Source organism: Eretmochelys imbricata, chromosome 14 (assembly GCF_965152235.1).
Source record: "Eretmochelys imbricata isolate rEreImb1 chromosome 14, rEreImb1.hap1, whole genome shotgun sequence".
NCBI classification, from domain to species: Eukaryota; Metazoa; Chordata; order Testudines; family Cheloniidae; genus Eretmochelys; species Eretmochelys imbricata.
In genome coordinates this window covers 23737303-23764744 of record NC_135585.1, presented here as the reverse complement: position 1 = coordinate 23764744, position 27442 = coordinate 23737303, and the positions used below count along the sequence as shown (strand labels likewise).

At 48.9% G+C, this 27442-nt stretch overlaps 1 protein-coding gene across 7 annotated transcripts in view; it reads left to right on the top strand.

The window, feature by feature from the left end:
* NDEL1 (nudE neurodevelopment protein 1 like 1) overlaps window positions 1-24637 on the top strand; it is a 43800-nt gene extending 19163 nt beyond the window's left edge. For 4 of the 7 annotated variants that reach the window (XM_077833289.1, XM_077833287.1, XM_077833288.1 and 1 more), the window contains 8 exons: window positions 688-841; window positions 2309-2457; window positions 3785-3921; window positions 6499-6672; window positions 7587-7678; window positions 10258-10409; window positions 12414-12545; window positions 23257-24637. In XM_077833289.1, coding sequence (XP_077689415.1) covers window positions 688-841; window positions 2309-2457; window positions 3785-3921; window positions 6499-6672; window positions 7587-7678; window positions 10258-10409; window positions 12414-12510 — 955 coding nt within the window. In that variant the 3' untranslated portion in view covers window positions 12511-12545; window positions 23257-24637. Of the gene's footprint in view, window positions 1-687; window positions 842-2308; window positions 2458-3784; window positions 3922-6498; window positions 6673-7586; window positions 7679-10257; window positions 10410-12413; window positions 12546-12606; window positions 13502-20791; window positions 20943-23256 lie in introns of all 7 variants that reach the window. The other 3 variants (XR_013347880.1, XR_013347878.1, XM_077833291.1) reach the window with 3 other exon arrangements.
* Window positions 24638-27442: the final 2805 nt, after the last annotated feature.

The following is a 27442-nucleotide window of genomic DNA, read 5'->3' as shown; positions in this document are numbered from 1 at the left end:
GGTTTCTGTACCCTTATCATTCACTTTCCTATAAATTTTGCTGCTTGATGAGAGCTGAGCTGTTAAGCACAGGGCAGATACAGACGTGTCAGTGACATGTGTACAGTGGGCAGTGGCTCCTTTTAGCAATTTAATACCTTGCAGTGGTGTAAGGTAAGTATTATGCTGGCTCCCTGACTAAGTGGTTAATAACCTTAGGTTCTAGAAAAGGGTTGGGGTTTAATGTTACTTTGGTGTGACCGTATGGTATAACAATATTGTTCTCTGTTGTTAGACTGCATTCAGTCATATGTTTTTCAATCAAAACCAGGTTAAAAATTCACTGGCTAATACCAGACCTGTCCATGAAATGATTTAACAAATGCTAGCTGTGAAAGTTAATGAATAGAGAATTTTTGTCAAACTCCTAGACATCCTGTTGTTGACCTTTGTGCGTGGAATTGTATTTAAACGTATTTTTAATACAGCAGTTTGTGTGTTGCACAAAAATGAATTTCCTTTCATAGCTGAACTTCATGTAACTCTTACCTTACTGCAGTTCCCTTCTTCTCTTGAAAGAGATGCTGTTTATATAAGTCCCTTCATATGCTGGAGATTCTTCCTGGGTTTATCTTTAGACAAGATCTGTGGGTTTTGTTACAACTTGATAAACTAATCCCTTGACTGATATGAATCCTCTGCTTACAGTTTCCAGGAAGCACGTGAAGAGCTGGCTGAATTCCAGGAGGGGAGCAGAGAATTGGAAGCTGAATTGGAGGCCCAGCTAGTGCAGGCTGAACAGAGGAATAGAGACTTGCAAGCAGATAACCAAAGACTGAAATATGAAGTGGAAACATTAAAGGTACCGCAGTGTCTGTAGTGGAATGGCCTGTTCTTGCAGGTAGTCAAAAGTGTGGTCCTAAATTATCATTCAAAATCTGTCTGGTCTGTACAGGTTTTTTGGTAATTCAGTATCTGTATCCAGAATATAAAGGGAGGGGAGCAGACATATGTTTGAGATCCGGTTTTGAGTATGGCATGTGCCCAATGGGTAAGACCAGGTATTTACCAGCCACCTTATATGTCAGGTAAATTTGTGGAGGAATTTGCTATGTTCCTTGGCCATGTCATAAGAGGGACATGTCTCGGATCCTTTGCTTTTGAGCTTGATCTTGAGTTTTGCTTGAGTAAGGGCAGCAGATTTGGGTTTTCGGAGACTTTGGTGGATTTGTTGTTACTACAGCAAGTTAACGTAGCCATGTGATGGACATACTACTAATCTGCTTTGTTAGGCCATTGAATCATTTTGTTCATCATTTCAGCAGTAGGATTGTGCAGCTAATTCCTGTGAATCAATGGTTTTTGCCCAGAATGTCTCTGGTTTTGTGAGATTTTTAAGGCAGTTAAAGACCTCTGACTCGTGCATGTCCTTTAGCGGAGATTCTGATAGTGTTCTGTAGAGTGTTCAGATAGACAATAGAATATTCTAATTAATGCATCTGGGCCGATCTGTTCTCACCCTGCCCTGGGATCTTGGAGAGCACCATGGTTTGGTCCTGCTCTTGGAAACTTGACCCGGGGCAGGAGGCGGGAACATAGCTGGAAATCATTGTGTTCTGAGCCAGGGCAAATGTGCTCTGTGGGATCCCTGGTTATCTTATCCCTTCCCTGTTATAGTTATGAAATCTGCATGTACTTGAGAAGGCCAGTAGCTTCTTCAGGAAAGTCTCTAGCTGCCTCCTCGGAGTTGTGGACATTCTTAACCAACCAGACTGTCAGCACCCACTTTCCAGTTTTTCCAGGTGAAGGTCTTGGAGTGAACTTCCCTGTGCAGTCAAGAAGCAGATTCCAGTGCCTCTTATTTTTGCTCACTGTTGGGATTTCAGGCCGGTTCTTGTCGTAGCATAATTGTCTGGAGTCTGGGAGACACGGAGTCAGAATCCGCTCTAGCAGTTGTATTGCTTTCTGGCCACCTGTAGGTGTGCCGGGCCACATTTATGGTTTTGAGGGTGACATTTAAAAGCCTCCTGGACCTGCCATTACAGACTATTGAGAACGGAAGTTGATGGGTGTGTTTGGGAGAATAACTAGCTATTTGGTGACTGGATCCTTGCTGTGCACAGTGTTGGCTTTCTTTATTTCAGGGTGCCCAGTGCTGATGCTTTGTAAATATCCATGTTAATACTGGCATTTCTATGTGCTACCACCAACAAACCCACATGAGCTGACTAATTCTGTTGTGTTACTTTTTTCCCTCTTACTTGGCTCTGGCTTGCCTCAGAAGGTTGTATATTAGCAACATTAATCTTGCTTCCCCTCTTATTTCCAGGAGAAACTTGAACACCAATATGCACAAAGTTACAAGCAAGTGTCGGTGTTGGAAGATGACCTAAGTCAGACACGGGCCATTAAAGACCAGCTACACAAATACGTGAGGGAGCTGGAACAGGCCAACGACGACTTGGAGCGCGCTAAGAGGTGAGGGCTACAAACCGATTGTCTTGCTAGATCTTCCTCTAGTCATTTAGCTTCTCAGCTCTTGACTATCTCTAATGGATGCAACTTTGCATAAGGAGAGAGACTGTTTTTTGTTGCACTCATGCAGTTAAAACCGTATTGAGGCTCCAGCCCAGTCAGATGTCCAAGTTCGCCTAACTCACTTGTTAGCCCTACAGTACAGCAAGAAGTCCTAGAATCAGAGAGTTTAAGGTCAGAAGGATCACCAGATCATCTAGTTGGACCTCCTGCATATCACAAGCTACTAAACCCCACCTCTTTACCCCAGTATTGGGCCCAGTAACCTGGATTGCTGGAGGTTTCTGAAGTATTCCACTTTGTGTAAATCAGTGAGAAACAAGAGCAGTAATTTGCACTCTGTTTTATGGATTCCTGAAAGATGAGAGCAGAGCATAAAAGCAAGCCCAGCCAGCATGCCAGGTCTGACATCAGCAGCCAGGTGACTCTTACAGCATGCCAGTGATCCTTCCAGGACAAAGCCTCCTTCAGATAAGAAGCTAATACCTTATGCAGTCCCTTGTAAATAAAACAAGCCTAGTGAGTCTCTTCTTCCCTTACCTAATAAGCACTGTGGCTGGCCACAGGGAATGACTGTATACTGGATAAGAAGTGCATAAAACTAGCAAGAGTGCTGCTAGCAATGCCCTGTTTGGAAAGTAACAAACAGATCCTGCCTCTGTTTAACTGAATGGGAATGTTGCCATTGAGTTCAACAGGAGCAGGACTGGGTCTCTGGCTATGTGGCATGGCAGACCCAGGGCTGAGGCCCTGATTTAGCCAGATACTTGAGCACGTGACTAGCTTTTTAAACATGTGAGTTGTCCCATTGAAGTCAGTGGAATGGCTTGCATGTTGTGTTAGTCATATGCTTAAGTACTTTACTGACTTGGGGCTTGAGTTAATATCCCAGTCCCACACTTTCTTGGCTCGCTGAATTGTCAGCTGCTCGGAGCATGGAGGTGGCAGCACCTTGCAAGCCCTCTGAGTTGATGCAGAGTGCTGCATTGACTGGTGCTGGTTGCTGAGCAGAAGGGAGAGAGAGTGGATATCAGTGCTTGGTGAGCTCTTACACAGCTGTGTTTTACAGTGTTTGAAGTCCAGCTGCTAGAGTTCTGTCCTGTCCAGTCCACATACCTCACTTCTGTGGCGCTTAATGGTCTTTTCCAGGAAGCATGGCAGAGCTGTAAAGCTTTGGACATTGCTTACCTTTTCCTTTTGTTGTTATGCTTTCCAATGTGCTTTATGTCAGCAGATCTGAAGAGCCTAATATTTTGAATTTTGTTTCTAGGGCAACAATAGTTTCATTGGAAGACTTTGAACAAAGGCTGAACCAGGCTATTGAGAGAAATGCATTTTTAGAAAGTGAGCTGGATGACAAGGAATCGTTACTAGTTTCTGTACAGAGGTTAAAGGATGAAGCGAGAGGTACAGCTTGATTGATTAATTCTTTGGTTTAGTACAGGCTTCTTAATAGAGATGTATTCTAACAACTACAGCTCATGTTTGTACAGCACCTAGCACAATGGGGCCAAAGCTGTTTGTGCAATGTAAATCTTCAATAATAATAATAATAATTTCTACACAGTTAAGGGGAGTAAAGAAATCTCATCTGGTGAGTGGGGAAAAATACCATCAAATCCATTCAGGATTTTTTAAATATGTGAGTACTGCAGGAGAATTCAAATTCCAAATGAAAACTGAGTTAAGCACAGATCTGTGTGACAAATGCTTCCATTAACCAGGCTCTGTGCAGGTTGTCGGGGAGATTTGAGGGTGGGATTAGACATGGAAATAAATGTTAACTAACCTTGTGAAATTCTCCGTTGTCCTCTGTAATCCTCTTGGGAGTTGCCTGGCTTATGGAAGATATCCCAGAAAGGATTGCAATGAGACTTGTGGGATTACTGATGTTACATTCTGGGACATCTTCTGTAAACCAGGAGTTCCCAAAAGGATTTCACCGAGACGAAGTGAGGAATACCCAAAGTCTGGCTGAAATTAAGGCTGGCTGATAAAATGGCACCCCATCACCTGGTTAGTAGGGTCACTCAGTTCACAAATCTGTGCTCGACATCACTCAAGTCTTACTGATACAAACATGGAGTTGTCTCTGACAGCAAAGAAGATAAAAAGGAAGACCAAATGTTGTTGTCTAATGAAACATACAAATCATAACTTATAGTAAGGGCAGTAATAATGAAACTCATGGCGAATCTTCAGGAGCAGCTGAATGATCAACATTAATTACCCAGTTGCAAAACGGGATGAACAAAGTGTTCAACATCTTTAAAATACAAGAAGAAAAACAAGCAAACAAACAAAACCATATTATTTTCTGGCCAGCAGTCAGATACGTTAGCTGTTTAAAAAATTGCTGCTCTCACACCCAAATACAAAACTTCTGACTTTTCAAACCTGTGTATCTGGGCAGGTTTTCATTTTTGCTTGGCAGTTTGCCTTTGAAAACACCTCTAAAAGTGCATGGTATTTTAAAAACTCTAATGTACAACACCTTTTGCTTTGGCTTTTTCTGACAGTCCGCTTGAGAATCAAGTGGCCTGTGAAAAATCTAATTATTTTGCCTAAAATAAAAATGGAAAACGAAGTTCATACTTTATTTTAAAATAACACCCTCCCATTTATTATTATTAATTTGCATTATCATAGTGCAAAAGCCTCTTGCTGACTTTGGTGCCCCATTGTGCTAGGCACTATGCATATGTATAACAAGAGACTAAAATCTAAATAGATAAGACAGAAAAACGGTGGTAGAGGAAAAAGATGCACAGAAAGGGGAGGTGTCACACAACAGGTCACTGGAAGAGTTGGGAATAGACCCAGGTTTTCTGACTCCCTGTCCACTGAATTACACTGCCTGTCCAATCCACTATCAATTTATGCCCAGACAGTCTCAATTTCTTAGCAGGCCTTTTGCTTGGTGTCTGGGGGTTTAGTGGGCAAACGAAGGGGTTTTGCCCTCTTGGCAAGATCATTCAGGGAGTTAGATGCCCAACTACTTTCTCCACTCACCTCCCTTTAAATTAACACCTTGATAATAGGAGTGTGGGGCATAGGAGCGCATACAGGGACATTCAGCCCTGGTTGTTGAAAGAACAGTAAGGCTGTGAGAAAAGTCATGGAAAGAGTGAGACAAACATGCTTTTTGTCATGCAATATCTAGGCCGCAGTGGAGGCCACTTACGTAGCACTGCATTTTCTGCCTGGGAATTTCTGGCGGTCCAGTGCAGAATGGCCTTTGTGAGTTTCCTGGCTTGCATTTATCTGCACTGTCACTGTTAGGTCAGTGGAGCTGTTGGCCAGAAGCACCTTTGTGTTGGAAGCGCTAACTCTCTGCAGCTCTGACACAGAGCTGTCCGTGCCTTTGACCTCCCAAGAGGTTATTGTAATGCACTCTACATGGGACCTCCCGATGACTACACGCGAGCTGCAGCTGGGGCAGAACACGGGAGCCTGTTTGCTCAGCTGTGCTGGCTCTGAGGCACATATTCCATTGATGCGGTGAAGGCTACCTGTTCACTGCCAGTTGCAATGGGAGGGTTGATTTTGAGCTATAACACTCTATGCAGTTTGGGTCTTAGCTGCAAGAGGGGCCACCTCTCCCCTGCAATGTCATTGCAGTTGATCAGCTGGTTTGCTCTTGCTTAGGGTGTCCTTAGGGTTTCTAGAGTTGAATGGCTGGAGGGCATTTTCAGCAGCGGCCCTGTCGCTGAGGAATCTGCTTCCCCTCACCGCCTTGTCTGAAGGGCCAGGATCTGTTGACCTTCAGGGCATAGCTGTTTGCTCAGGCTCTTAGAGGAGAAGCTGATGGTGAAGTACATTATTTGTTTGGTGAGGGTTGAGTCTGCATTTAGCTTGGCCTTGGGGAGCTCATGTTGGGTTGGGTTAAGAATGCCATGTACGTGCCTCCAGGGATGATCGCGGTGCTGCATTTTTAACTATCATAAATATGAAATGTGCGTTTTTTCTTTTTCCGACTTCCAGACTTACGGCAAGAGTTAGCTGTCCGAGAAAGGCAACAGGAGGTCACCAGGAAGTCTGCTCCTAGTTCTCCGACTCTAGACTGTGAAAAGATGGATTCTGCTGTCCAGGCATCTCTCTCTTTGCCCGCCACGCCTGTTGGAAAAGGATCAGAGAATAGCTTTCCTTCCCCAAAAGGTATGCAGTGCAACAGGGGTGGTTCTGTGGGAACATGAAACTCTGCTGACAAACAGCACTCCCACCAGCTCAGCTCCACTCTGGCAATCTTGGGTAAACCTAGGAATGTATAGGCACCAAGTACTCTGCAGCAATTTGTGCCTAAAAGCTGCATCTCCTGCAGCCTGCTAGAAATTCTGAGGCAGCTTCAGGTAAATTCAGGAGTAGAGTTTTCTGTTGAATTAATATGGAAGTGAGTCAGCTCAGCCTTTGGATTTAATTTGATATTGCGTTCAATTTACTTTACCCTGCCTTTGAGTATTCAGTATGCTGCAGATTTTTGCACTGACAATGCAAAAGGGGGCGGTCGAGGTTGGGTATCCTGGGGAGACAGTCTGAGATTGTAGGATAAGCAATCACTGGATCTTTCTGCTGAAATGACCACCAGAGTAATAGGTCACAATGCTGATAATTTAAAGTAGGTCTCAGAGTGACTGTGCTGATGAGATGCTGCGGTCAGTGCACGGCTCTGAGCTCCTGTTTCCATTGCAGATTCTGGGAGACAGCACGGCCCTGGTTTACACTCATTTTGTGTGTGGAAGGCTGTTCACAATGATAAGGGCTAATAATATAACTTAAAAACATAAAAAAGAAGTTTATTGCAGCTCTGTGGCAAGGGATGCATTGTGCAGCCAGTGGCACAGCTGGGGAACGCACAAACCCTTGTTATAGGCAGAGTGTGGCGAAAGCAGACAGCTGGTATAAATTAAGGTGGTTATCCCACAGTGTGTGTATTATTGGGGGCTAGCAGCATGGGGAGCCGTGCTGGGGTGGAATTTTAGATTTCCCCTTTCATGCAGAGGTTAGTTTATTGAATTGGCCATTTTAAACTTCTGAGAAGCAGACCATATAATGAAGTGCATTTATGTTTGCAGCTATACCAAATGGGTTTGGTACCAGCCCCCTAACTCCTTCTGCTAGAATATCGGCACTGAACATTGTGGGAGATCTCTTACGGAAAGTCGGGGTAAGTGCTTTGTCCTGTAGGACCCACGTTTTTGCTGTGATAGAACCAAGCATTAGGACTGTTTGCTGCCAGTTGCAGTCGTGTCAGACGTGCCGAAAAGGGATTGTGGGGCCACACCTCTGCACAGCCCCACTTTAGCCTCCGAGGGATCTTTCCCATCATGCTCCGGGAGGGCTGCGCGTATGACAAGGTGACTTCAGTTAGAGAGTCCCAGGTGTAAACAAGGGACTGGGATTCCAAGTACTACATTGGGGTGCTGGGGTTGGCGTTTGGGCAAGAACGTATAGCGTGGGCCTCCAAATGTGGGACTGGGCATCCTATACGGATTGCTTACATTTGAATATTGTGCCTACAGGATCACACCATCTCTCTCTCAAGGGGCTGCGGGTCTCATGCCTAGGCACAGTGCAGATTGACCTTCCTGAGCGTGGTGGGCGTAGTGTGCATTCCAGCTGTCTGAGCCTCTGCCCCTCTCTCCCCCACCCCCTGCAGCTATTTTAAAAAATCAAAATAATCAGGGAGCCCTTCGATACGAAAGTGACAAAGCACAGAGCAGTTTCCGATCAGACTCATTTCTCAGAGTTGTATGCGGCCTATGTGAGGCTGGTGAACAGGCAATAGAATAAGCCAAGAGAGAGCCAAATATTCCCCAGGGTGCAGTTGGGAGGGAAGTGAAATGTTTGAGCTGTTAAATGGATTACAGCTATAAGTGGAGGAGAAATGCTTTAAACATCTGCTGCTTGGAGCGCCAGGCTCACCAATATAATGAGGACATGGCTGTACTTGCTTTGAGTCATGAAAAACTTGTTCGTATGTTTGTGCCTCAATGCACAGTGTCAAGGTTTCATGCTACAGTGAGGACACGGTTGTGTCTAAGGTTAGAATCTTGCCCTTGGGCCTGATTTTCATTAATCTCTTGTGCCTAGAAGCTAATCTGCTGTGAATAACGTTAGCCACAACCAGGGAAATCATTTTAGCAAAGGTAAAATTAAAAATCCAGTTGTTGCCTGTGAGCTTCTGGCTAGTTAGGGCAGGCAGGAGTAAGAATCAGTGTGGGTTGTAGAGGAGTTTATTTGCAATCAAGGAGCTTCCTGATTTCTCTGAGAGGGCAGAAGTCCAAGAGTAAGCAGGCATCTTTCCCAGACCACTCTTAGAAACCCAGCCCACCCACTGTGTAAAGTCCTAACTCACCCCTGTCTTTATGAACAGTAAGATAAAGATTGGCTCAGAACTTCTTCTTGGCCTTGGCTGCTTCTAGGGGTTCCTCCTTCGGGACTGCTCAGCCCACACTCTAGATCTCCTCTGTCCCACTGAGAGCCCCTCTTATCGCCCTTACATCTGGTTGGATAATGAGTCACTTGCCTCAGTGAATCAGCAGAGTCCATGTAACCCTTAAACCTCCAGCATGAGAAGTAGGGTCTTGTCCTGTGCTGAATGCACCCCATAGTGAGGTTAGCTGGGGCTTTCAGCACCTGAGCTCTTCTTGGTGTTACCGCTCTCCTCTCTGTTTATTGGTTCTGGTTAAAAACCCAGCTTCCCCCAGTATGGCACTCTCCAGTAAGGCTGGCCTGCTGTGCAGTGCTGGCTGTTGTCTTTGCTTCTAGTCTGTCACAAGGTCGCTACATCTGTTCATCTGCTCCTGTGCTCTTGCCATCCCTGCCTTTGAGCTACATAAGCAGGACTTGAAAATCTGACCAGACCCGTTAGCCAGAGGCTGATAGGGAAGAGCAGTGACTCGGGCAGTGTGCTGGTGAGAAGCCCAGCTTACCTTCCCATGCAGGCACACAGCTCCTGGGGAGGGGTTGGTGCTGGGATTTCTATCGGGAAGCTGCTCTGGACTCCTGCTTAGGAGAGCCCTCTGTCCCATCAGCTGCTGCTTGAACCACACCCAGGCCCACTCAAGCGGCAGGATAGGGTGCATTTTCTGCTGTGGGTGGGTGGATATCTCCACTCCTTCTGACAACCCTCGTCCTCTCCATTCCGAATTGTCCTCTACAGTGAATAGCTCCAGTATCTGCCTCCACTCTTGCTCTGTTTTCCCCAGCAGCAGCAGCAGAGTGAAATTGATGTGGTTCTCGTCAGTTTCACAACTGCCCGCAGGGTTCTGAAGAGCAGTGGTGAAAGCCAGGGGAGCCTGGTCAGCTGCTTGGGGAAGCTGGGAATAGCATCAGGGCAGGGTGCTGCCTGCAGGCTCAGGGAGGTGCTGCTGCAGCAGTTTACATTCGGAGACAGATTTTCAAGAGCTGAGCATCTAGCAGCTCCTGTTGAGATTGGGCCCGCTTTATTTAGGTGCCTAAATGGGAGCTGATCTCCTCTGAAAAATCATCCCCCTCAAATGTGGATGCTGAGCACATTTGAGAGCTTGGCCCAGTGCTCTCATTCTGAAGGTCTTCTTTGCAACCATAGCTGCTAAAAGCATTAGCTTTGTTCGAGCGAAGCTTAGCTTGTGCTGAAGTTCATCACATTGCCGCCGCCACCCCCACCCCCCCCCCGCTTACTAGTGGCCAGTGGCCATTTCAAGTCATGTAGTGGAGAAGAGCTCTTTGTTCTAACAGCTGTACCCTCTGTTCCTTCCACAGGCCTTAGAATCCAAATTAGCTGCTTGCAGAAATTTTGCAAAGGACCAGGCTTCACGGAAATCCTACATTTCAGGCAACGTTAGCAGCAGCATGATGAGCAGCAACGGCACAAAGTTCTCTCATTCAGGGCATACGTCTTTCTTTGACAAAGGGTGAGTTGGAATTGACTGGTTTTTGGCTTAGAGGAGATGGCTTTCAGGGTCACTTTTTAAACAGAGAGAACTTTTCTCCACTCACTTTTAGCCCAGTAGAGAATTTGTCTTATAGATAAAACGTAATGCGGGTTAGAGCCCTGCGGGAACAGTGGCAGCCAAGATTACAGTGCTGACCTCTACTAAGCAAGGAGAAAAAACAGATCTACTGCTTAAAACCTTTCTCTTGGCTGGTGGATGTTACTGCTGTTGCTTGTTTCTCCCACTGCCTAGTTTCCTGGCCTGCTGTGTCCCATGGTAATTCCAAGCCCAGGCAGCAAAACAACCCTAGTGAGTTGTAATGTGAGCCTAAAAAGAATGTCAAGTAACTAGTGTTGAAATTTCCATAGTTACCACTTCGCTCCTGGGGGTGCGGGGGGGGGAATGTGTTCTCTACAAGCCTGGAGATTTTCCTCAGTCAGAGTGGCCTAGTGCAGGCTGCAGATTCCCACCTGGGGTGGGGCACAGCTTGCCATTTTCATTTTCCCCGAGGAAGAGGAAATCTAAGCATTACCCCCTTCGAGCTAGCTGAGTCTGGGCTCCAGCCCTCAAATTGTTGCTGTGTTGGGCCCTTGGGGCCCAAATCCTTCTATTCCTTGTTCATGCAAGCTCCCTTTGACCCTCATGCAGTCAGGCCTGAAGTCAGAGCTTCCACTTTGTGATGTTGAGGAGCAAACACTGGAGGAGCACCAGGAGGTTTTCCCCACTGGGGTGCCAGGCAGAAGTGAGAGCAACTGTGCGGCAGAGAGCATTTCTCCTGTGTTTGTAAAGAGCTGTGCACCTGTGGTGCACGCCTGCAGAGCTAGAATAATCGTCCCTGGTCACCGAATTAATACTCTCTTCGGTACTACAGGGTTCCATAACCCTGTGGCACATGCTCTTTAACGCTAATATGACAGACCAAGGGTTTGTGTTCCTCTTTAATTTGCAGTAGTAAATTCCTCTTAGGGTGTTAAAATTCTAGCGTGCCACTGGAAACGCTGACATTTTCAGTCTTTGCAACCTCTGTGCTTAGCTGCACGGTGTTGCTGTATGGCCGGCAGAGTAGGCCACATCCTGGAAACTACCTTGTGAAAATCTTTAGCAGAAACTGATGCAAAAAATAAAATAAAAAAGAATTCAAGGTTGTGCAAATCAAAAAGCCTTCCACTTGGTTTGCATGTTGCGGGCCTATTGATTAGCAGCACACCACCACAGTGGTACTCACACTTGCAATTCATAGCCTAGATTCCAGGTGCAAACTGATAAGAAAGCTGGTGGGGAAGGATTATGCTTAAGATCCCAGCATTGCTACACTGTGTTGTGATGTGACAAATAAGCTGGTTGCCGTGTGGGGAGGGGTGTCACTGTTAATTATCCAGATTATCATTGCATTGCCTAAGTGGGTTGGTTGTCTTCAGTTAGGAGCAGATTGTCTCTGGGGAAAGTTTAAGAATCCAGCATGTAAATAATGGACACCTAAAGAGGTTAGAAGCATCACAGAGTGAATGTAATTGACAGATGAACGTGCATGCAAGATGTTGGCAGTTTCTACACAGCCCTGACCTCCTCCTCTTCCTTCCCCCCTCTGCGTCACATACCTCGCTTCCCATGAGATTTGTACCCTGGCATCCCACTCTTCACACCTGCTCCCTCCCTCCCCTGCACTCCTCCCTTGAAATGGGTGCGTGTTGGAAGCTAGGGGGTAGCTTATGTGCTCCATCCACAGCTCCGCTATTGCTATGTCGATCCTATGTATTTTGTCAACGCATTTAAGCTGCAAAGTACTGTGAAATGAATGAGGTCAGCCCTGTTGTGCCTAGACACTGCAGCACGAGATTTGCCTCTAGTCACGTCACTGAGCCCCCGCCAGTGGTGTTCAGCACCCGCTAGGGCTTTGTCCATGGCTTGCTGTGGTAGCTAGGCACAAAGGGCTGAGCTGAGGCATGCCCTCTCTTCTCCCCTCTTCTCCTCCTTTCTCTCCAGCCCCTGTACTCTTCTCCCTGCCCCCAACTGTCGCTGGAGCCTGAAACAGCCTCGTGTGCCCGTAGATCCGATCCAATCTGCTGCTGCTGCCTTATGAACAGCCTATTGTTGGGTGGTGGGATTGTGACAGAGGTAACTCAGCCAATCATTATAGTACCGTTTCCTTTGCAAATTGCCGTTCTGTTGGTTACAGTGTTTGACAAGTCCTTCATCTCGCCTTGGCAAGCGGAGCTGTGCAGGCATCTACAGAACGGAGTGGGGAGGGACCCCTGGCCTGGCCAGCTCCGAGCTTTAGGAACAATGCACTCAGTGGTATCATGCAGGAGATGCGCAGGAGCAGCTGGGCTCATGGTCTAAGATCAGGAGAGCTAAGAAGGCTCCTAATGCATCAAGATTTTAAAAGCTCCAGCAGAGCATTAGCCCACGTGCTGGTGTAAGATTAGTTCCCTGCAGAATGCCGTTCCTTCACAAATGCAGCGTTCCTGTCCAGAACCCAGGGGTCACAGAACAGCCTGGGTAACTCCAGCTGAGTGCTTCTCTTTTCTTCCTTTTAATGCCTCTTACCCGGAAAGTATAGCTGGGGATCCTGTTAGTTCAAGAAACCTGTGTTCAAATCCACTTTAGGAAACAATTGACCACAACAGTGATCTACTTTACTGTAGAGGCCCGAGAATAGCAGGATTGAGGTGCACTGGCAGGAATGTGTGGGCAAAGCTTTGCCTAGAGCCTGTCTGGGATACACCTGGCATTAACTCATTGTTAACCCCCACTGCTAAACTCACTGCATTAGCTGACATTTTATATCCCCAGTTTAGCCCAAAACAATGGAAAAAACATCTCTTTAGCCATAAACTGTGATTTAAATTGGAAAAAGCCCTCCCAGCCCAACCTTAGCTAGATCACTGCCACTGCCCACTGCTGTCTACAGAGATACTGATACAGAGATATCCTGGTGGGGATAGTGCATGGGGATGAGAATAGTGTTGGTGTTCATGAATGCTCCGTAGTCCATCTTTATCAGAATGTCCCCCAGGAAAAGAGATCCAAGTCTCTGGAGTCTGCTTCGTTCCAGGGAACTCTCATGACAGGTGAGTGGTGTAAAGCACAGGTCACTTGTGTTCAGGTTACTCTGCTGTTTAGCTGAGGGGAACAGGTGGAATTTGGGACATAGGTTGTCATTGAAATAGGTCCACTAAGCTGTCTCTTTTAGAGTAGGTTAGCTGTGTTTGTTCACAGATGTTTAGCTGAGTTCTGGTTGGGTTTAACTCCGTTGCGTTTCCCACGTTTCTACCCTCCAGGTGCTGTCGGAGAATTTCCCTTGTACTGTTTACATAAACTGTTTCCGTTTTCCTCCCTCAGGCATGAAAAGGTCGTATTCCCCACATTGTTCATGGGTAATTGGATTCATTTGGAGTGATGAGATGCATGCATTGCATGCTTGGAGCTGGAGAATAACCAGTAGTCAGTTCTACTCACTGCTCTTCTTAGATTTATGATCTAATAGTCCATTAGTGAAACCTTAAGGCCACAGTTTTTGTCTGATCACAATCTCTCTCCCATCATTACATCAGACAGAGTGTCCTGGTGTCACGTGACCATTTTCAGACTCAAGAATGGGAATGGGGAATTGAATGCAGCTTGTGCTCTCAATACAGTTAGAGATGCATGCCTGTGACTGAACCGCACACACGGGTTTTGCCTTATACTGGCCTGCATTATATCACTGCAGATAAAACTTCCCACTCCTCTAATGTCCTTCAGCTGAGGACCACTAAACACTTTCTCAAATGTCAGCTCATTAAACTTTACAACACCTTGTGAAGCAGATAGGTGTTATGCCTGTTTTATGGATGGGGAAACTGAGACACAGAGGTGAGATGAGTTGCCCAAGTCATGAGTAAGTGGCAGAGCCAAGAATAGAGCCCTGCTGCTCCCTGGCTCTGTAACCCTCCCAGGCTCCTTCCTAGGTGTGTATGATCCTGACGGGGTGGAGGGGCTTGTCTTCCCATGACCCTGAGTGCTATGCTACCCAGAGGGTCTTCCAAGCCAGGCAGGTCAAACCAGGGGCCAGACTAAAGAACAATCCACTGGTCCTCTAGGTTGGGGAGTTGGGGTTGTGGATAAGGTTAACACCCTTATCCTGTAAAAAAATACAGTTGTGAAGAAAGTCTCAAAGAAGCCCTGAAAACACACAAATGATCACAGGACTAAAGGGACCTGGTCTCCAGCTGTTGTTACTAGTCCCTGTTGTTGCACCCCCAGTGTCTGCCAGTGTTACGCTGTTCAGCATTTGCTGCACAGCAGACACCGAATCTGCACCTTTTGCACAAATACCTGGAACAAAGTCTTGGCCATTGGTGTCAGCTGAACAGAGGGGCTTTACAACCGCACACATTCCTTGGTCAGCCAAAGCCACTGAGTAGTAGCCGGGGAGTCTCTTATGCTCCTTAGGGCTGTTGCAGTTGTAGGCTCCGAGATGGGATCAGGATGTCCGGGGAATAGTGTCTATCCCTGGGCAAACTCGATCACTCTCAGCAGGGCTAGCATGTCTACAGACGCCATCTGTAATTATGTGGAGGCTTCAGTCAGATTGTCTGTTTTTGAAGGCTCTTGAGCATCCCCTTGGGAAGGATGTCAGGGAAAGTGGTTGATTCCTTTTGATTGGGTCTTAATCTGGTGCAACATGCGGACCCTAAACTGGCTGCATGGATGGGCTTGGGTGTTAAGAGGTGGGTCAGGAGCTTGGAGATCTGGGCTGTATTCCTGGCTGGGCCACAGACTCATTTGTGCCCTTGGTCAAGTCACTTAACCCTTATGCCTGTTTGTCCATCTGTAGCACGGAGATGCTGGTCTAGCTCACAAGGGTTGTGGGGATTCATTTGCTATATTTGTAGAGCACTGGGAGATTGATCCCCTAAATTAAGGTGCCGTGTAAATGCAAAATATTGCTTAAAATGCAGATTAACCAGTGAGGAAATGTGTTACATGATAGGATAGGAGAGAAGTTTCCAAATCAGTTGAAGAAATTAATAGCCTAAAATCCTAAATCTGTCCCTGTTACCTCAGTCTGGCCAAGATCGCTAAGGTTTCCAAAAGGGATGAGGGATTTTGGTTACCTGACAGGAGCTTGACTTTCAGCCTCTGCCCTCGGACAGTACATCTGCACAGCAAAGCTCCTAACCTGGGTAGACAGACTTGTGCTGGCAGAGTCTGCACGAGTGTGCTAGAAATAGCCATGTGGGTGCTAAGGCTCAGGCTGGTCACCTGAGCTCAGACCCAGGTGGGTGGGTGGCCACCCCAAGCCCCTCCACTGGACTACAACATCACCACAGTGATTTTTAGTGTAGTGGTGCGAGCCCCGCCAACACACATGTGTCCAGCCAGGCTGGGATGGTCACTCCCAGCTGCAGCATTGTCAGCTTCTGAAACTCACAGGCTCCTGTGATGTCTCCCATGGGGCCCTTGGGCTGGTCGGGGAAGAACTAGAAATGCAGCGTGACTCCTGGAAGGTTTCTGTGGACAACACTTGCTCACACGAGTCCTGCGCTGAGTAGCTAGAGGTCTCACGGACCTGCACTCACTGAGTGCAAACTGCTCTGGGAGCATCTTAGAAGCTAGTCTGAAAAGAAGGACCTAAAGGGCAAATGTGAGACCCGATGGGTGCTCTTGTCAGGAAGAGAGAATGGATTGGAGGGGTTAGGCACAGTATGTAAGCACCAGTCCATTCAGTTTCACTGTTGTTGTTATGATTGTTTGTGATCAGTGCAATGTTTTAACTTAAGATGAACAGGAAGGGGGAATGTGTTCAAGACAGTACAGATGGATATGGTCTCAGTGCTCTTAGCTTAAACACCAGCTTCTGGTATCTTCACAGTGGTTGCTAGTTTTTGGAGCCGTTCTTTGTGGCAGTCTTGTATTCCACCAGTTTTCTGCGAATCAGAGCAACAGCGTTACGTTTATTTCTAGAATGAGATCAAGCTAGGGCAAGCAGGGTCTGAACAATGCCATGAGAACCAGTTCCTTGCTAATCCTTGGAGAGCTGCTCTATATATGAATGCTGCTATGTTGCCATATAAATATTTTAGTTATCAAAGATCTGAAACCTTGAAGAGCTCCTGAACAAGAGCTGGATCTTTTGCCTCTGAAGCGGAAAGCGGAGTTTATATGTACAGGACCCACCTTTGGTGCAGCGTAAAGACTAGTTGCTCAGTATAGTATATTGATGCCTTATCAGATACTTGTTCTCTTTCATATGCCACGCTTGATTCGAAGCTAGCCAGTTAATCAGTTTTGCATTTGTTAACCAATGTCAAGATTGTGTATAAAGATACAAGCGTTCTTTCTCAAATCTCACCAATGCCTTGGCATAGAGCAATCCATGGAGACTGTATCTGATTCAGTTTTTACAGATTCAGAAAGAAATCAAGCACAAAGAACAGAAGGCAAAGGACTAGACTCCCAGGCTCTGGAGCGCAGCTGAAGAGTGTGTAGAAAGGCAAATAAAGACTTGGCAGGTTTCCGTATCCAGTACAGAGTTATCAATAAACACACCTGTCAATCCACCGGGGCTCGGCGTCGTCATCTTTTGCAGAACTCCCAGAAAGATGTCCCAGTAGATGTCAGATCTTTGAAGGTGGGGACTTGTGCAATTGTCCAGAGACACCTTGGCCAGCAGGCAGGGAAGGTGGGACGTCAGGTTTCCACAGCAATGTTCATGTTCAGCTGTCCTCATGCAGAATAAGCTTTTGGGCGTTAGTTCATGTTTCTAGAAAAACAATGAAGCCCCTGTGTAGCGTGAACATGCCTGTCAGCCCAGCAGGCCCAGATATAACTAATAAAACACAGTAGCAAAGGAAGGGCAGCTGGGGCACCCCCAAAACATATGTTGATGTTGTGACGTGGGAGCTGCCGCCTGCCCAGGCGAGTGTGATAAAGGTGTGTCTCTCTCACATTCCATCCCACAATACCTGCCACTTGCTGCGCTGTCTTGAAATACATTTGTCCTATCCCAGCCTTCCTCCATACCCTGCTCCAAGATGTGATGGCCAAGCCAGCTTGGTCCCATTGTCTCCAGGAGTAGTTTGATCTGGAGATAAACTACTATTCAGCCTTCACTCAGTGCTGCCAAGTGGGGGAATTGCTCAAAAGATTTGCAGGGTCTTAAGCTGAATAATGTTTTTAGTGTGTCTAGAAGAACGCAGGAATTGCCAGAGCAGCTCAGAGCCAAGGTCCATCCACCCTTGTGCCGTGCCTCTGACCGTGGCCAGCCAGATGCACCCTGCAATAGAAGGTGAGGGATAATCTTCCCCCCATCTTGTCTCCTCCTAATCCCACAGAGAGTGTCTGAAACCCTGATGCATGAGGTTTAATGGCTCTTCCAAAGATGCTAGCACTGTCGTACTCTCTGGACTGCACCATGGTTTAATGGGTCCAGGTGTTCACTAGGGTAAGGGAGCTAGCCTATGGTACGAGTCAGGCCCCTCCCAAAGCACCTTTTCCCAGCTAGAGGCCATCGCCAATAGCCATGGCCATGTCGCCCTGACTCAGAGTGTGCCAAGGGGCTCCTGTGCCCCCCTCCTTTGTTCCAGTCTCTGCAGGGGCGGGACAGGTAGTGCCAAACCTCCCTGTGCAACAGGGCGTTAGCAGGGAGCTGCAGACATTCATGGACCTTGGGAGCTGAAGCCCATCCGATTTTCCTCAAGGTCGTTGCTTCCCACCCTCACTTCAGGGAGGTCACAGGAAGGACCCAGCACGGCCTGCTGCCTCTCGATGTGGCTGCTGGCAGAGCTAACGGAGTTGGGTACTCTCCTTATGTGGATAAGACTCACCCCCAGGTGTTGTAAGTCCTGCCCGGAAGCCGCCTTCCCCCTTAATGTCCTGCGAAGCAAGGGACGGCTTGGCTCATTTCTGGCCCCAGTCATTCATTTGGGCTCTGCCACATCAATAGCTCATCTGCCTAGGATGATGTGCTGTCAGAGGGCTTCTGGGCCTTGCTCAGCTACAGCGGGGAGCTGGTCGCAGGTCCCTGAGGACTCTGCTGCCCCAGGAAATGGCAGGGCCGTACAGGGCACCTGTGGATAAGAACCGGCCAGTATTGAAAGGGGGCAGCAATCTGCTGGGGAAGGTCTGCTTTGGAAAGGGCCTTGAGCGCCGCTGAGAGCTGAATTCTCCCATGCTGCAGCCATTCGTGTGCTGACCGTCATGCACTGGAGCAGTAATTCACTGGACGAAGCCAAATTGGAGATGTTTGCATTTCCCAAGCCTGCAGAGCTTCGTCGCTCAGCCCTTCCGCCGGGCACAGCTCGAGAGGGAATGCTCTGATGTTTCACCTCATTCGCATGCCAGCATTTTCCCCAGAGGGCTGCATCACGGCTGCTAGATGGCAGACTGATCAAGAGCATCTTCCCACGCAACGAGAGCCAGCCATTCTCAGGAGTGTTGCGTGGCTGTAGTTATGGGCACGGCGTAACTGGCCCCCTGTAACGAATGTGCCTCACGAGATTCAGGTGCCTCTGAGACAAGGACAGAGGCAGCATGGTCGAGTGGTTGGAGCAGAAGACAGGGAGTGAAGAGAGCTGAGCCCAAATTTCTGCTTACTCGCTATGTGACTTTGGAGAGTCACTTTCCATCTGTAATCCAGCTGGGCTTCTCATGTGGAGCGTTCCCCACTGGTTTTGTTCCCATGCTCTAAGTCTTCTTTCATTGCTAACCCATCCCCTTCCTTTGTTAGTGTGGTGGTGGGGTTGCAGTTGAGCTGACATGGTTGCAAGAGTCCCTTTGTTATTTTAATTTTTATGCCAGTCTTGGCTGGACACTGAAGAACGCTGGCTCTGAGTTGAAAGGTGAGCAGCTCATCTTCTCAGCCTGTGATTCTCACAGTGCTCCAACCAGCAATTTGCTGGCTCTGGGAAAAACTCAGTCCCTCTACTGTGACTTCCAAAGTGGGCAGAGCCATTAGCACTTCAGCAGGGGTCTCAGGGCAGTTCGGTTGAACCCAGGATCATAACGTTTGCCAGCTCAGTTCAGAGCACTGGTTGTGGCCAGGCTGCACGTGGCCAATCTCTGTAGAGCGGTGGGTGAAGATACCTCTTAGACGGACCACCCCCGAATGAGAATACCTCACGAGCCTTGAAGAGGGACTGGTTGATCTGAGCAGGGGACGCTGGAAATGCTTCCATCCTCGGCGTTTCTCCAGGAGTGGCCTCGTGCCTGGTGATGATCCTCGGCCCGTTTATTCTAGCCAAACTTCGGCTATTTTTACTTCAGTCGGGAGAGAGCAAACCCCCCATGTTTTAAGGCCCTTTGTCCCTCCCCCTCCTGCCCTAACTCAGCAAGCTGCAGGAGCTGCTTCCTGTCCAGAGGCAGTTTGGAATCAAATTGGTTTTATGGCCCTGCAAATTGGGACGTGCCGTGAAGATGTAACTCTGCCCCTAAGACTCCATCAGGAGGGGGTTGTGTCACTCAGCCATGTTGTGTATTAACTCCTTTTGAAATTCCATTATGGTAACACTCGGAATGTAAAGCTCAAAGGTCGGGAAATTAAAAAGCAGGTTCTCATGGTAACATTCCCCCTGGCTGCACTGCACATCTCGCATATTTCATGTTACATCCTGGTGTATCCGATGAAGTGAGCTGTAGCTCACGAAAGCTCATGCTCAGATAAATTGGTTAGTCTCTAAGGTGCCACAAGTCCTCCTTTTCTTGTTGCGAATACAGACTAACAGGGCTGTTACTCTGAATCCTGGTATATGTTAATGTAAATACCAACCCACTTAAACAACAGCCTGGGGACTGAAAACATCTGCCATCCCCATTGGAGCCAGGTGCATGTGGCTAGGAGAACTCTAGCCTTTTCTTGACTTTTGGGTATTTAAATTGGTAAATCGATTTCCCTGGAAGTTTTTTTTTTAATCAAGAAAGAAGATCGCAGCTGTTCCAGTTTGCAAACACCTCCAGTAAGAGCTCGTTAGAGGCTGGTGGAGTTTCCAGCTCTGGCAGGGTACCCAGGAACACCCCCAGCTCATTCCAGCCCCACTTAGTCAGTTGTCAGAGCCTCTGCAGGGTCATAAAGAAGCTTTCTGTGCTGATCCCTGTGCCCGGAGACACTGGTGTACGTTGCGGGTTTTCCAGGCAGACAATAGCTATGATACTGACTTGGCAGCACAGCTAGCAAACGGTGAACGCCCAAAGGAGTAAAGATTGCCGCTGGCTGTGGACTAACCTGCACTATGACTGTTTTAGTTCTGCAAAGAATGATCTGGCCTTTTCCTCAGTGACTGCGTGCGAGTGAGAATGCCGTGAGTGCTAAAGAGCAGCCATTCTTGAGCTGGGTGGGAGCTGCAGGAAAGCAGCTGCTATAATGGTGGTCTCCTCTACAGTGACATCCACCGATGGTGACTGATCCAGAGAATTGACTCAGCCACTGGAGCAGACAACCACCGTCGACAGAACGCTCCAGACAGGGAGCGTCTTCTGACCCTGATCGCTGAGCAGTGCATCCTCAACGGCCCCTTTCAGGAAGCTGCCAAGGTTAAGGAAAGCTGGATGAGGAGCCCATTGCCACTGAATCCTTAGGATCTTCAGTAAAAACCAGACCCTTCAGACTCTGGGTGTTGGCCCATCACATAGGCCTACCCTGGGGAGCTCTGAAGCTGAGAGTGGCTCTTGGAGCTGAAAGATGGTCCAGCAGTCAGTGCTCTAGCCTGGACCAGCTTCAGCTTCGCCACAGGCCTGGTCTACGCTAGGAAGTGAGGTCATTGTAACTGCGGCGCTCAGGGGTGTGACCAGTCCAGATCCTTGAGCGACACAGTTAACCCCACCTAGCCCTGGTGTACACAGTGCTAGGGCAACGGGAATTCTCCTTCTCGGGGAGGTGGGGTACCGGTGCCAACCAGAGATCCCCTCCCAGTGGCATAGGCAACATCTTCAGCTGCAGCATTTTAAGTGTAGACAAGCTTCCAGCCTTCCTGTGTGACATTGACAAGTCATTTAGACTCCATTCCCCCTCTGTACAGTGGGGCTAGTAATGCTGCCCTGTCTCCGGGGGAGAGGAGAGGGGTGAGGATGAGCCCAGTAAAGATTGCGAGGTGCATAGATACTATGGTGCTGCTAGAAATACCTTAGCTAGAGTGAGAGGTTACTGTGAGAGCCCCAATGAAAGATTTGCCTCTCTTTCCGGAGGACGTGTAAACCGAACCTGGAGCTCCACGTAGAACCTCAGTCCAGCGCCATAAATTGATGAAGATAAACTAGGAGAGAACTGCCAGAGCCTGGTCAAATCAAAGCCACGTCCAGGGCACGTGTGGAAAGTGTCAGCCTGGAGCAGCTCCCGCTGTAAACCTCTGTGGTTGTTTCCTGACACACCAGAGAAAAGCTTCTCCCCACTTTCCCGGCTGATGTCGGCTTTACAGAGGGAGCCCCTCCAGCTTCTTAGAGCTCACAAGCAAATGGCTGCCAGGTGGTGGTAGATGGCGCCTTTGGGCTTCTCTGCACAAACACTGACTGCACAGGGCCTCTACCCCACAGGAGCAGGCCATGCACAACGTGGACCCTGGTGCTGCTCACTCCCGGTTCCCTGTCATGCTTGGTCTACCCCGCTTTGAAACAGGATGGGAATAATGCACACTAAGTGGTAGCACAGTTCACAGACACCCTGGCTTGTCATGAATTAAACGTTTTTTTTTAGACAAGTCCTTTTACATCCTGCCCTGTCTCCATAGCAGAGAGCGCCGGATGGGAAACCTATGGGACAAGACCTAAGGGGCTAGAGCCAAGAAAAGTGCACTCATTATAGCCGGCAGTAGCAAAAATATGACGCCCTTTTAACAACACATACCGGCTGCTGCCCTAACTAACCCATCAGGCTTTGTGTGTGTGTGTGTGTGTGTGTGTGTGTGTGTGTGTGTACCGCTCCCCATTACTGGATGGAATCAGAACCGCTCTGCTGTGGCTCATATACCCTGTACTGCTGACAGCTGAAAAAGATTCTCTTGGAGCCAGGGAGCTCTGAGTTCTATCCCCTCTGCTGTGTGCACTTTGGGGTGGCCATGGCAAGCAACACAGTGACCACCGTGCAGTTCTTGGGGCAGCAGATTTGTTACGGGGACCCTTGAAACATAAATGCTGCTTAGAAAATACCCAGCAGTTTCCCGGGGAGATAGTCTGGAAGCAAGCGCTAAACCAAGGGGCAGCTCTGCCTTCCGGCTTTAGCTGTCCCGGCCTGCTGGCTCCAGTAAGCCCATGGGGAGGTGTGGGGCTTGAGCTGCCTGGTTCAGATTGTATCTGATGAACAGATCCCTTGGTTGTGAGGACGTGGCCCAGTGAGCATGTCCAGTAGCTGGTAACGCTTTGAGTGCCTGGCTCTGGGAGCCTGTTAACAATGGGATGGTGCACGCTCCCAGGGCCTGGGTCTATGGCCCTGCAGCTCCCCAGTGGGCAGGGAGAGTTTATCTCACAGTGGGATGTAAAAACCCTGGGCAGGAGGAGCCCAGCCCGCTGGAGGCTGATCCCGTCTCTCTGCTCAGGGCTCCCATTCAGCACAGGACTTGCACGAGTGCATCACTTGAGTCGTCCCATTGACGCGTGGAGCTCAGGAGCACGTGCTGAGCCCTGTGCCGAAGGGAGGCCTGAGTGACAGGTGGATGGCTTGCGGGACAACACCCTGCCCTCCCGCCTTAGCTAGCCCTTTGTTGTTGCTGCAGCCCTTAGCATGTCTAGAAAGGCAGCTGGAAGGAGTCGGGCTCCCACCTTCCAGCACTATGTGGGGTGGGGACGCAGGTGCATTGGCCACAGTGTATTGCTGTATTCCTCATTTACTAGCCTCTCTTGTCTTCTCGCTCTTTAGGACAGTAAATGGCTTTGACCAAGGCCCCCCTCCGGGCATAGGATCGTCCAGACCCTCATCAGCGCCAGGCATGCTTCCTCTGAGTGTATGAACAGCCGGGAGGACTTTGAACTAACCCTTTTCTCAACCAGAAGCCCCCCAAGAAAAGAACTGCTTCTGAGTCCTTCCCATTACCACCCCCTGCTGGAACTCAGCCTGCCTTGCGGTGTGGAGCAGCGTTGGAGCCAGCCTGCTGCCTGGAGGAGTCCCAGCACACGCACAATCCTTCACTCAATGTCAATACAGTTTATTTTCTCCTATTGCTGTAGTGGACGTTCTCTAACATGGTCGCACTCTGTTGTGGGTCACACAAGCTGATACGTGTGTTCTGTCTCACGGGATGCAGGAGTCTCACTAGCCAACAACTGATCCTCAGCCCTTCACTCTGTACCTTTCCTAACTTAGGTTTGATAGGATGCAAACGGCTGAATCTGTGTTTCCAATCCCTCTTCTCCTAGCAGCCTGGCACTTAAGCACATGCTGCCACCACAGTTTCAGTATGGAGGGAACCATTTTTGAAGGATGCCAGGTACGGTTTAGATGTGTTAATCCTATTTGACAAATGCCCTGGGAAGGAGACTCCTGGCCTCAAACAACTTTTTAGATGCATGAACATTTCACTAACGTTCAAGGAGAATTAGAGTCTTGCTTTTGCTACTCTGAGAAGCCACTAATTGTGTTGGCAATGCTGCCAATGCAGTAGGCCCCCTAAAAATGTGTGAGCATTTAGCCAGTGTTCAGATCTGTGTCATATAGAACGACTAGACTTTACAGTGCCACCAGTGGGCTTCTGTGACAGTTTTGGGCCACTCTGTACCTTGTGGGTCTGCAAAGCGATGTGTTTGTGCAATTCGCTGTCTCTCTCTCTCTGTGCCTCAAAGTTGTTGGATTTCAAAAAGGACATGCAAACCTGCCAGTGGTTTGGTCCGTGGGTTTAAAAATCTCCCTCTCCAGTCTAGTCCATCCCACCTCATTTGGCTTTGTGGGTTTCATTTGTAGGAGCCAACTGATTTATTTACAAATGCCACGTAAAACCAGTTGCCCAAATGGAAGGGAAGGGGTGGAGTAGAATCACCACTTAATGTTAGGGGTTTGTACGTCCCTTTTTCCAGTGCATCCTTTGCTGCATTTGACTGTTTACATTTGTTTTATTGTATATAGGTTTGTAAACAATATCTTTGCCTAAGATATTTGTACATAACTTGGGCTTTGTAGCTTTATTTATTCAGAATCTATATGGCATGTTTAAATAGGACAGTATCATAAGACAGTTGCGACAAAGATCATGTGGTTTAAAGAAACAAAGTGAACTTCCAAAAAATAAAGCTCTTTTAACGTGGAACCAGTGGATTTTGCAGAAGAGAAGGTGGAGGCTGTTTTGTGGGTGATTTCGGGGTGGGCAGGTTCCTCACTGAGTTGCCCGCTGGGGGAAGAGAAGATGGACAAGCTGGGCTGCTATTTCCAGGTGGGATTTTGTTCATGCCAGAACAAACCGGACTCATGCGCTCTTAGAGACACTTGTCACCACAACTGTATGTGACGTGTCTTTTCAGCAGTGGGCCTGAGCTACTGCAGTGTCTGAGTGACCTGTTGGAGTCCTGCCCTGGGCCCTCCTCTTGGCTTTGCTGGGTTAGGAATGGACAGGGAACCCTGCCTGCAGTGACCACTCCCAGGACAGACTGGCTGTGTAACAGAGTGGCCTGCTCTGTCTGGGGGAGGTGACTGAGCTCAGTGCTGGCATGCTGGGCTCTCACGATAGGAAGGTGCCCAGCACCTGTGATCTCTTGGACGAGGGGCACTTGTGTGTGTGGTAAGAGGTAGATCAGGCTTAGCTAAACAGTGCACTTGGGCCTTTAGCAGAGCTGAGCCTCTGCTCAGTTTCCCACGGCACTGACCTCATGGAACACCTAGCACATTGCTCCAGCTGCAGCAAGCTGAGCTCTCTCGTTGCTCCCACAGAGCAGTCCGCATCTAGCAGGGCTTCGCTCCGCAAGGCAGGATGCAGCAGCCCTTGCTCCAAGGGCCCAGCTCCTGCCACCATGCTGTGGAGCCAGGCCTGCTGCATCCCACCCTGCACAGCCAGGCCCTGGCTGTGGGGTTTGCCAAGGAGTTGCCTGGTCACTCTCTGCAGCTGCCCTATCTCCACCTGACACAGAGCCCACTACCCCTCGCCCCTCCATCCCAGCCTTTGGTCCTTGCTGGGGAGGGGCTGTTCTGCCCCACACAAAGCCTTTGGCCTCAGCCTGCCTTGGGCTTCCTTGGCCCACACAGCTCAGGGAGAGAGGCTGTTCTCCCAGCGCAAACACACCTTTGCCCTGTGCTGGCGAATCCTGCTAGGTGCACCAGCTGGGGTGCAGAGCGCAGATATTGCAGGGGGGCAGGCAGCCACGTCAGCAGACTCAGCCTGGTTGAGCCCAGGCCCTGTGAGCACCTCCACAGTAGCAGGAGTGATGGCCAGGTACCTGCTGAGCTCCAAGCATCACCACAGTGCTGTGCCTAGGGGGGGTTGGCATCATGCCCACAGAGCCTCTGCCAAAGCCCCAGCCAGCCAGCCTGCATGAGCACCCCTTCCCTCAAGGATAGGCCGGCTGCTTCCGGGAGCCCCAGGAAACCTGCCTTGGCGAAAACTGGACGCCCAGCAACCCTAGCAGGCTGGCTCCAGTGGGCCCTCTGCCATTAGAACAACGGTCTGGTCAGGGCAGGGGGGCTTTCCTACCAGCAGGTTCATTATGGCACCAAACTCTGACCTAGGCTGTTTCCTTCACACCAGGGCAGGGCCACAAAGGATTGACACCGTGACCAGCAGCCACTTCTCCCATCCCTTGCAGTAACACTAGGTGTTGTCCTCCAAGTACACCCCCACTCCCCCAGTTAGTCTCTCTAGAGCCTGGGATTTTGGAAAGAGCCAGTCTGAGACGCTACAAGTCCCCCCTGCTGCTCCTGGGACACACGCTGAGAAGAACACAACGAGGGACAGATTTGCTGTTCCATGCTGGGCTTCCCCATGCACCCTGCAGCTCGGCTACTCGTCCCTTACACGGCAATTCTGCTGCCCTCTTCTGGCATGTTTTAGCTACTACAGCTCTCCAGGATCTGCAGCAACTTTCTACCATCTGAAGGACGCTAGAAGCCCCTCAGCACAGGAATTGCCAGACTGCCTCAAGCTCCAGCTGCTTTAGAGAAAGGTACAAGGACCCTGCTACGGGTAGCTGTGGGATAAACCTGTCCCAAGAGAACATGTCCATTGAATGCCCAACAGTTTTAAAGCCTCTCTCTAATTAAGCAAGCCATGTCCCTGTGCATGCTGCCGTACACAAATCGAGTGAGCCCTGAAGATTAACTGTCAGCTGCAGCTAGTCTCCGGCAGGTGTGGATTTTAATACTCACCATTGAGCCCCACGGTAGCTCCGCTCCCCACAACCTGGCACAAGGAATGATTGGTTTCCCAGGAGCCAGGCAGGATTGGGGGGTTCCCATGCTGACAGAAGTGGAGTGGAGTTGCAAGCAGCACCCCTCTTCTCTCACAGGGTAAATGTTTATAGGCTCAGCGCCACGTAACAACAGAGCAGGTGAGAGAGGGAGAGAATCTGCCTATGCTCTGGGTACTTGGCATGAGCTCTGCTGTAAGAGTTCAGTTCCAGGTCACCCCATCACATCCTGGAGTGAGCTGGAGCAGGCTCAGTACAGCTGTTGTTCTGCCCGGAGTGCACAGTGCAGGGTGAAGCTGAGGCAGCAGCTCTCTAGGCACACTGGGCCAAGCTTGTGAGGTGCAGGGTGCCCCTGACTCTGCTAGGAGTTATGCCTGGGAGATGCTGAGCCCCTTACTCCACAGCCTTGGGCCAATAAAGTGATAACTTTATTCCACACCAGTTTTATGCCATTCCCACCCCACTCATTGACATTTGGGTAGGGAAAGGACAGCACTGCTCTTTGATCAAAGTATTATCAGGGACTAGAAGAAAGGGTTGCTGAGAAAGCTTGTCCATGACAAAGAGTGGGGGTCATGCAAGCAATCAAGATGCATTTTAATGTGACCAAATGTCAAGTTCTAGCCTGGGAAGCAGAGACTGACCCTGGCTGATGCTGTAGCTGAACAGGCTGATGCAACCCTTGGTTGTACAAACAGGGGAATCTCAAGGAGTAAGGA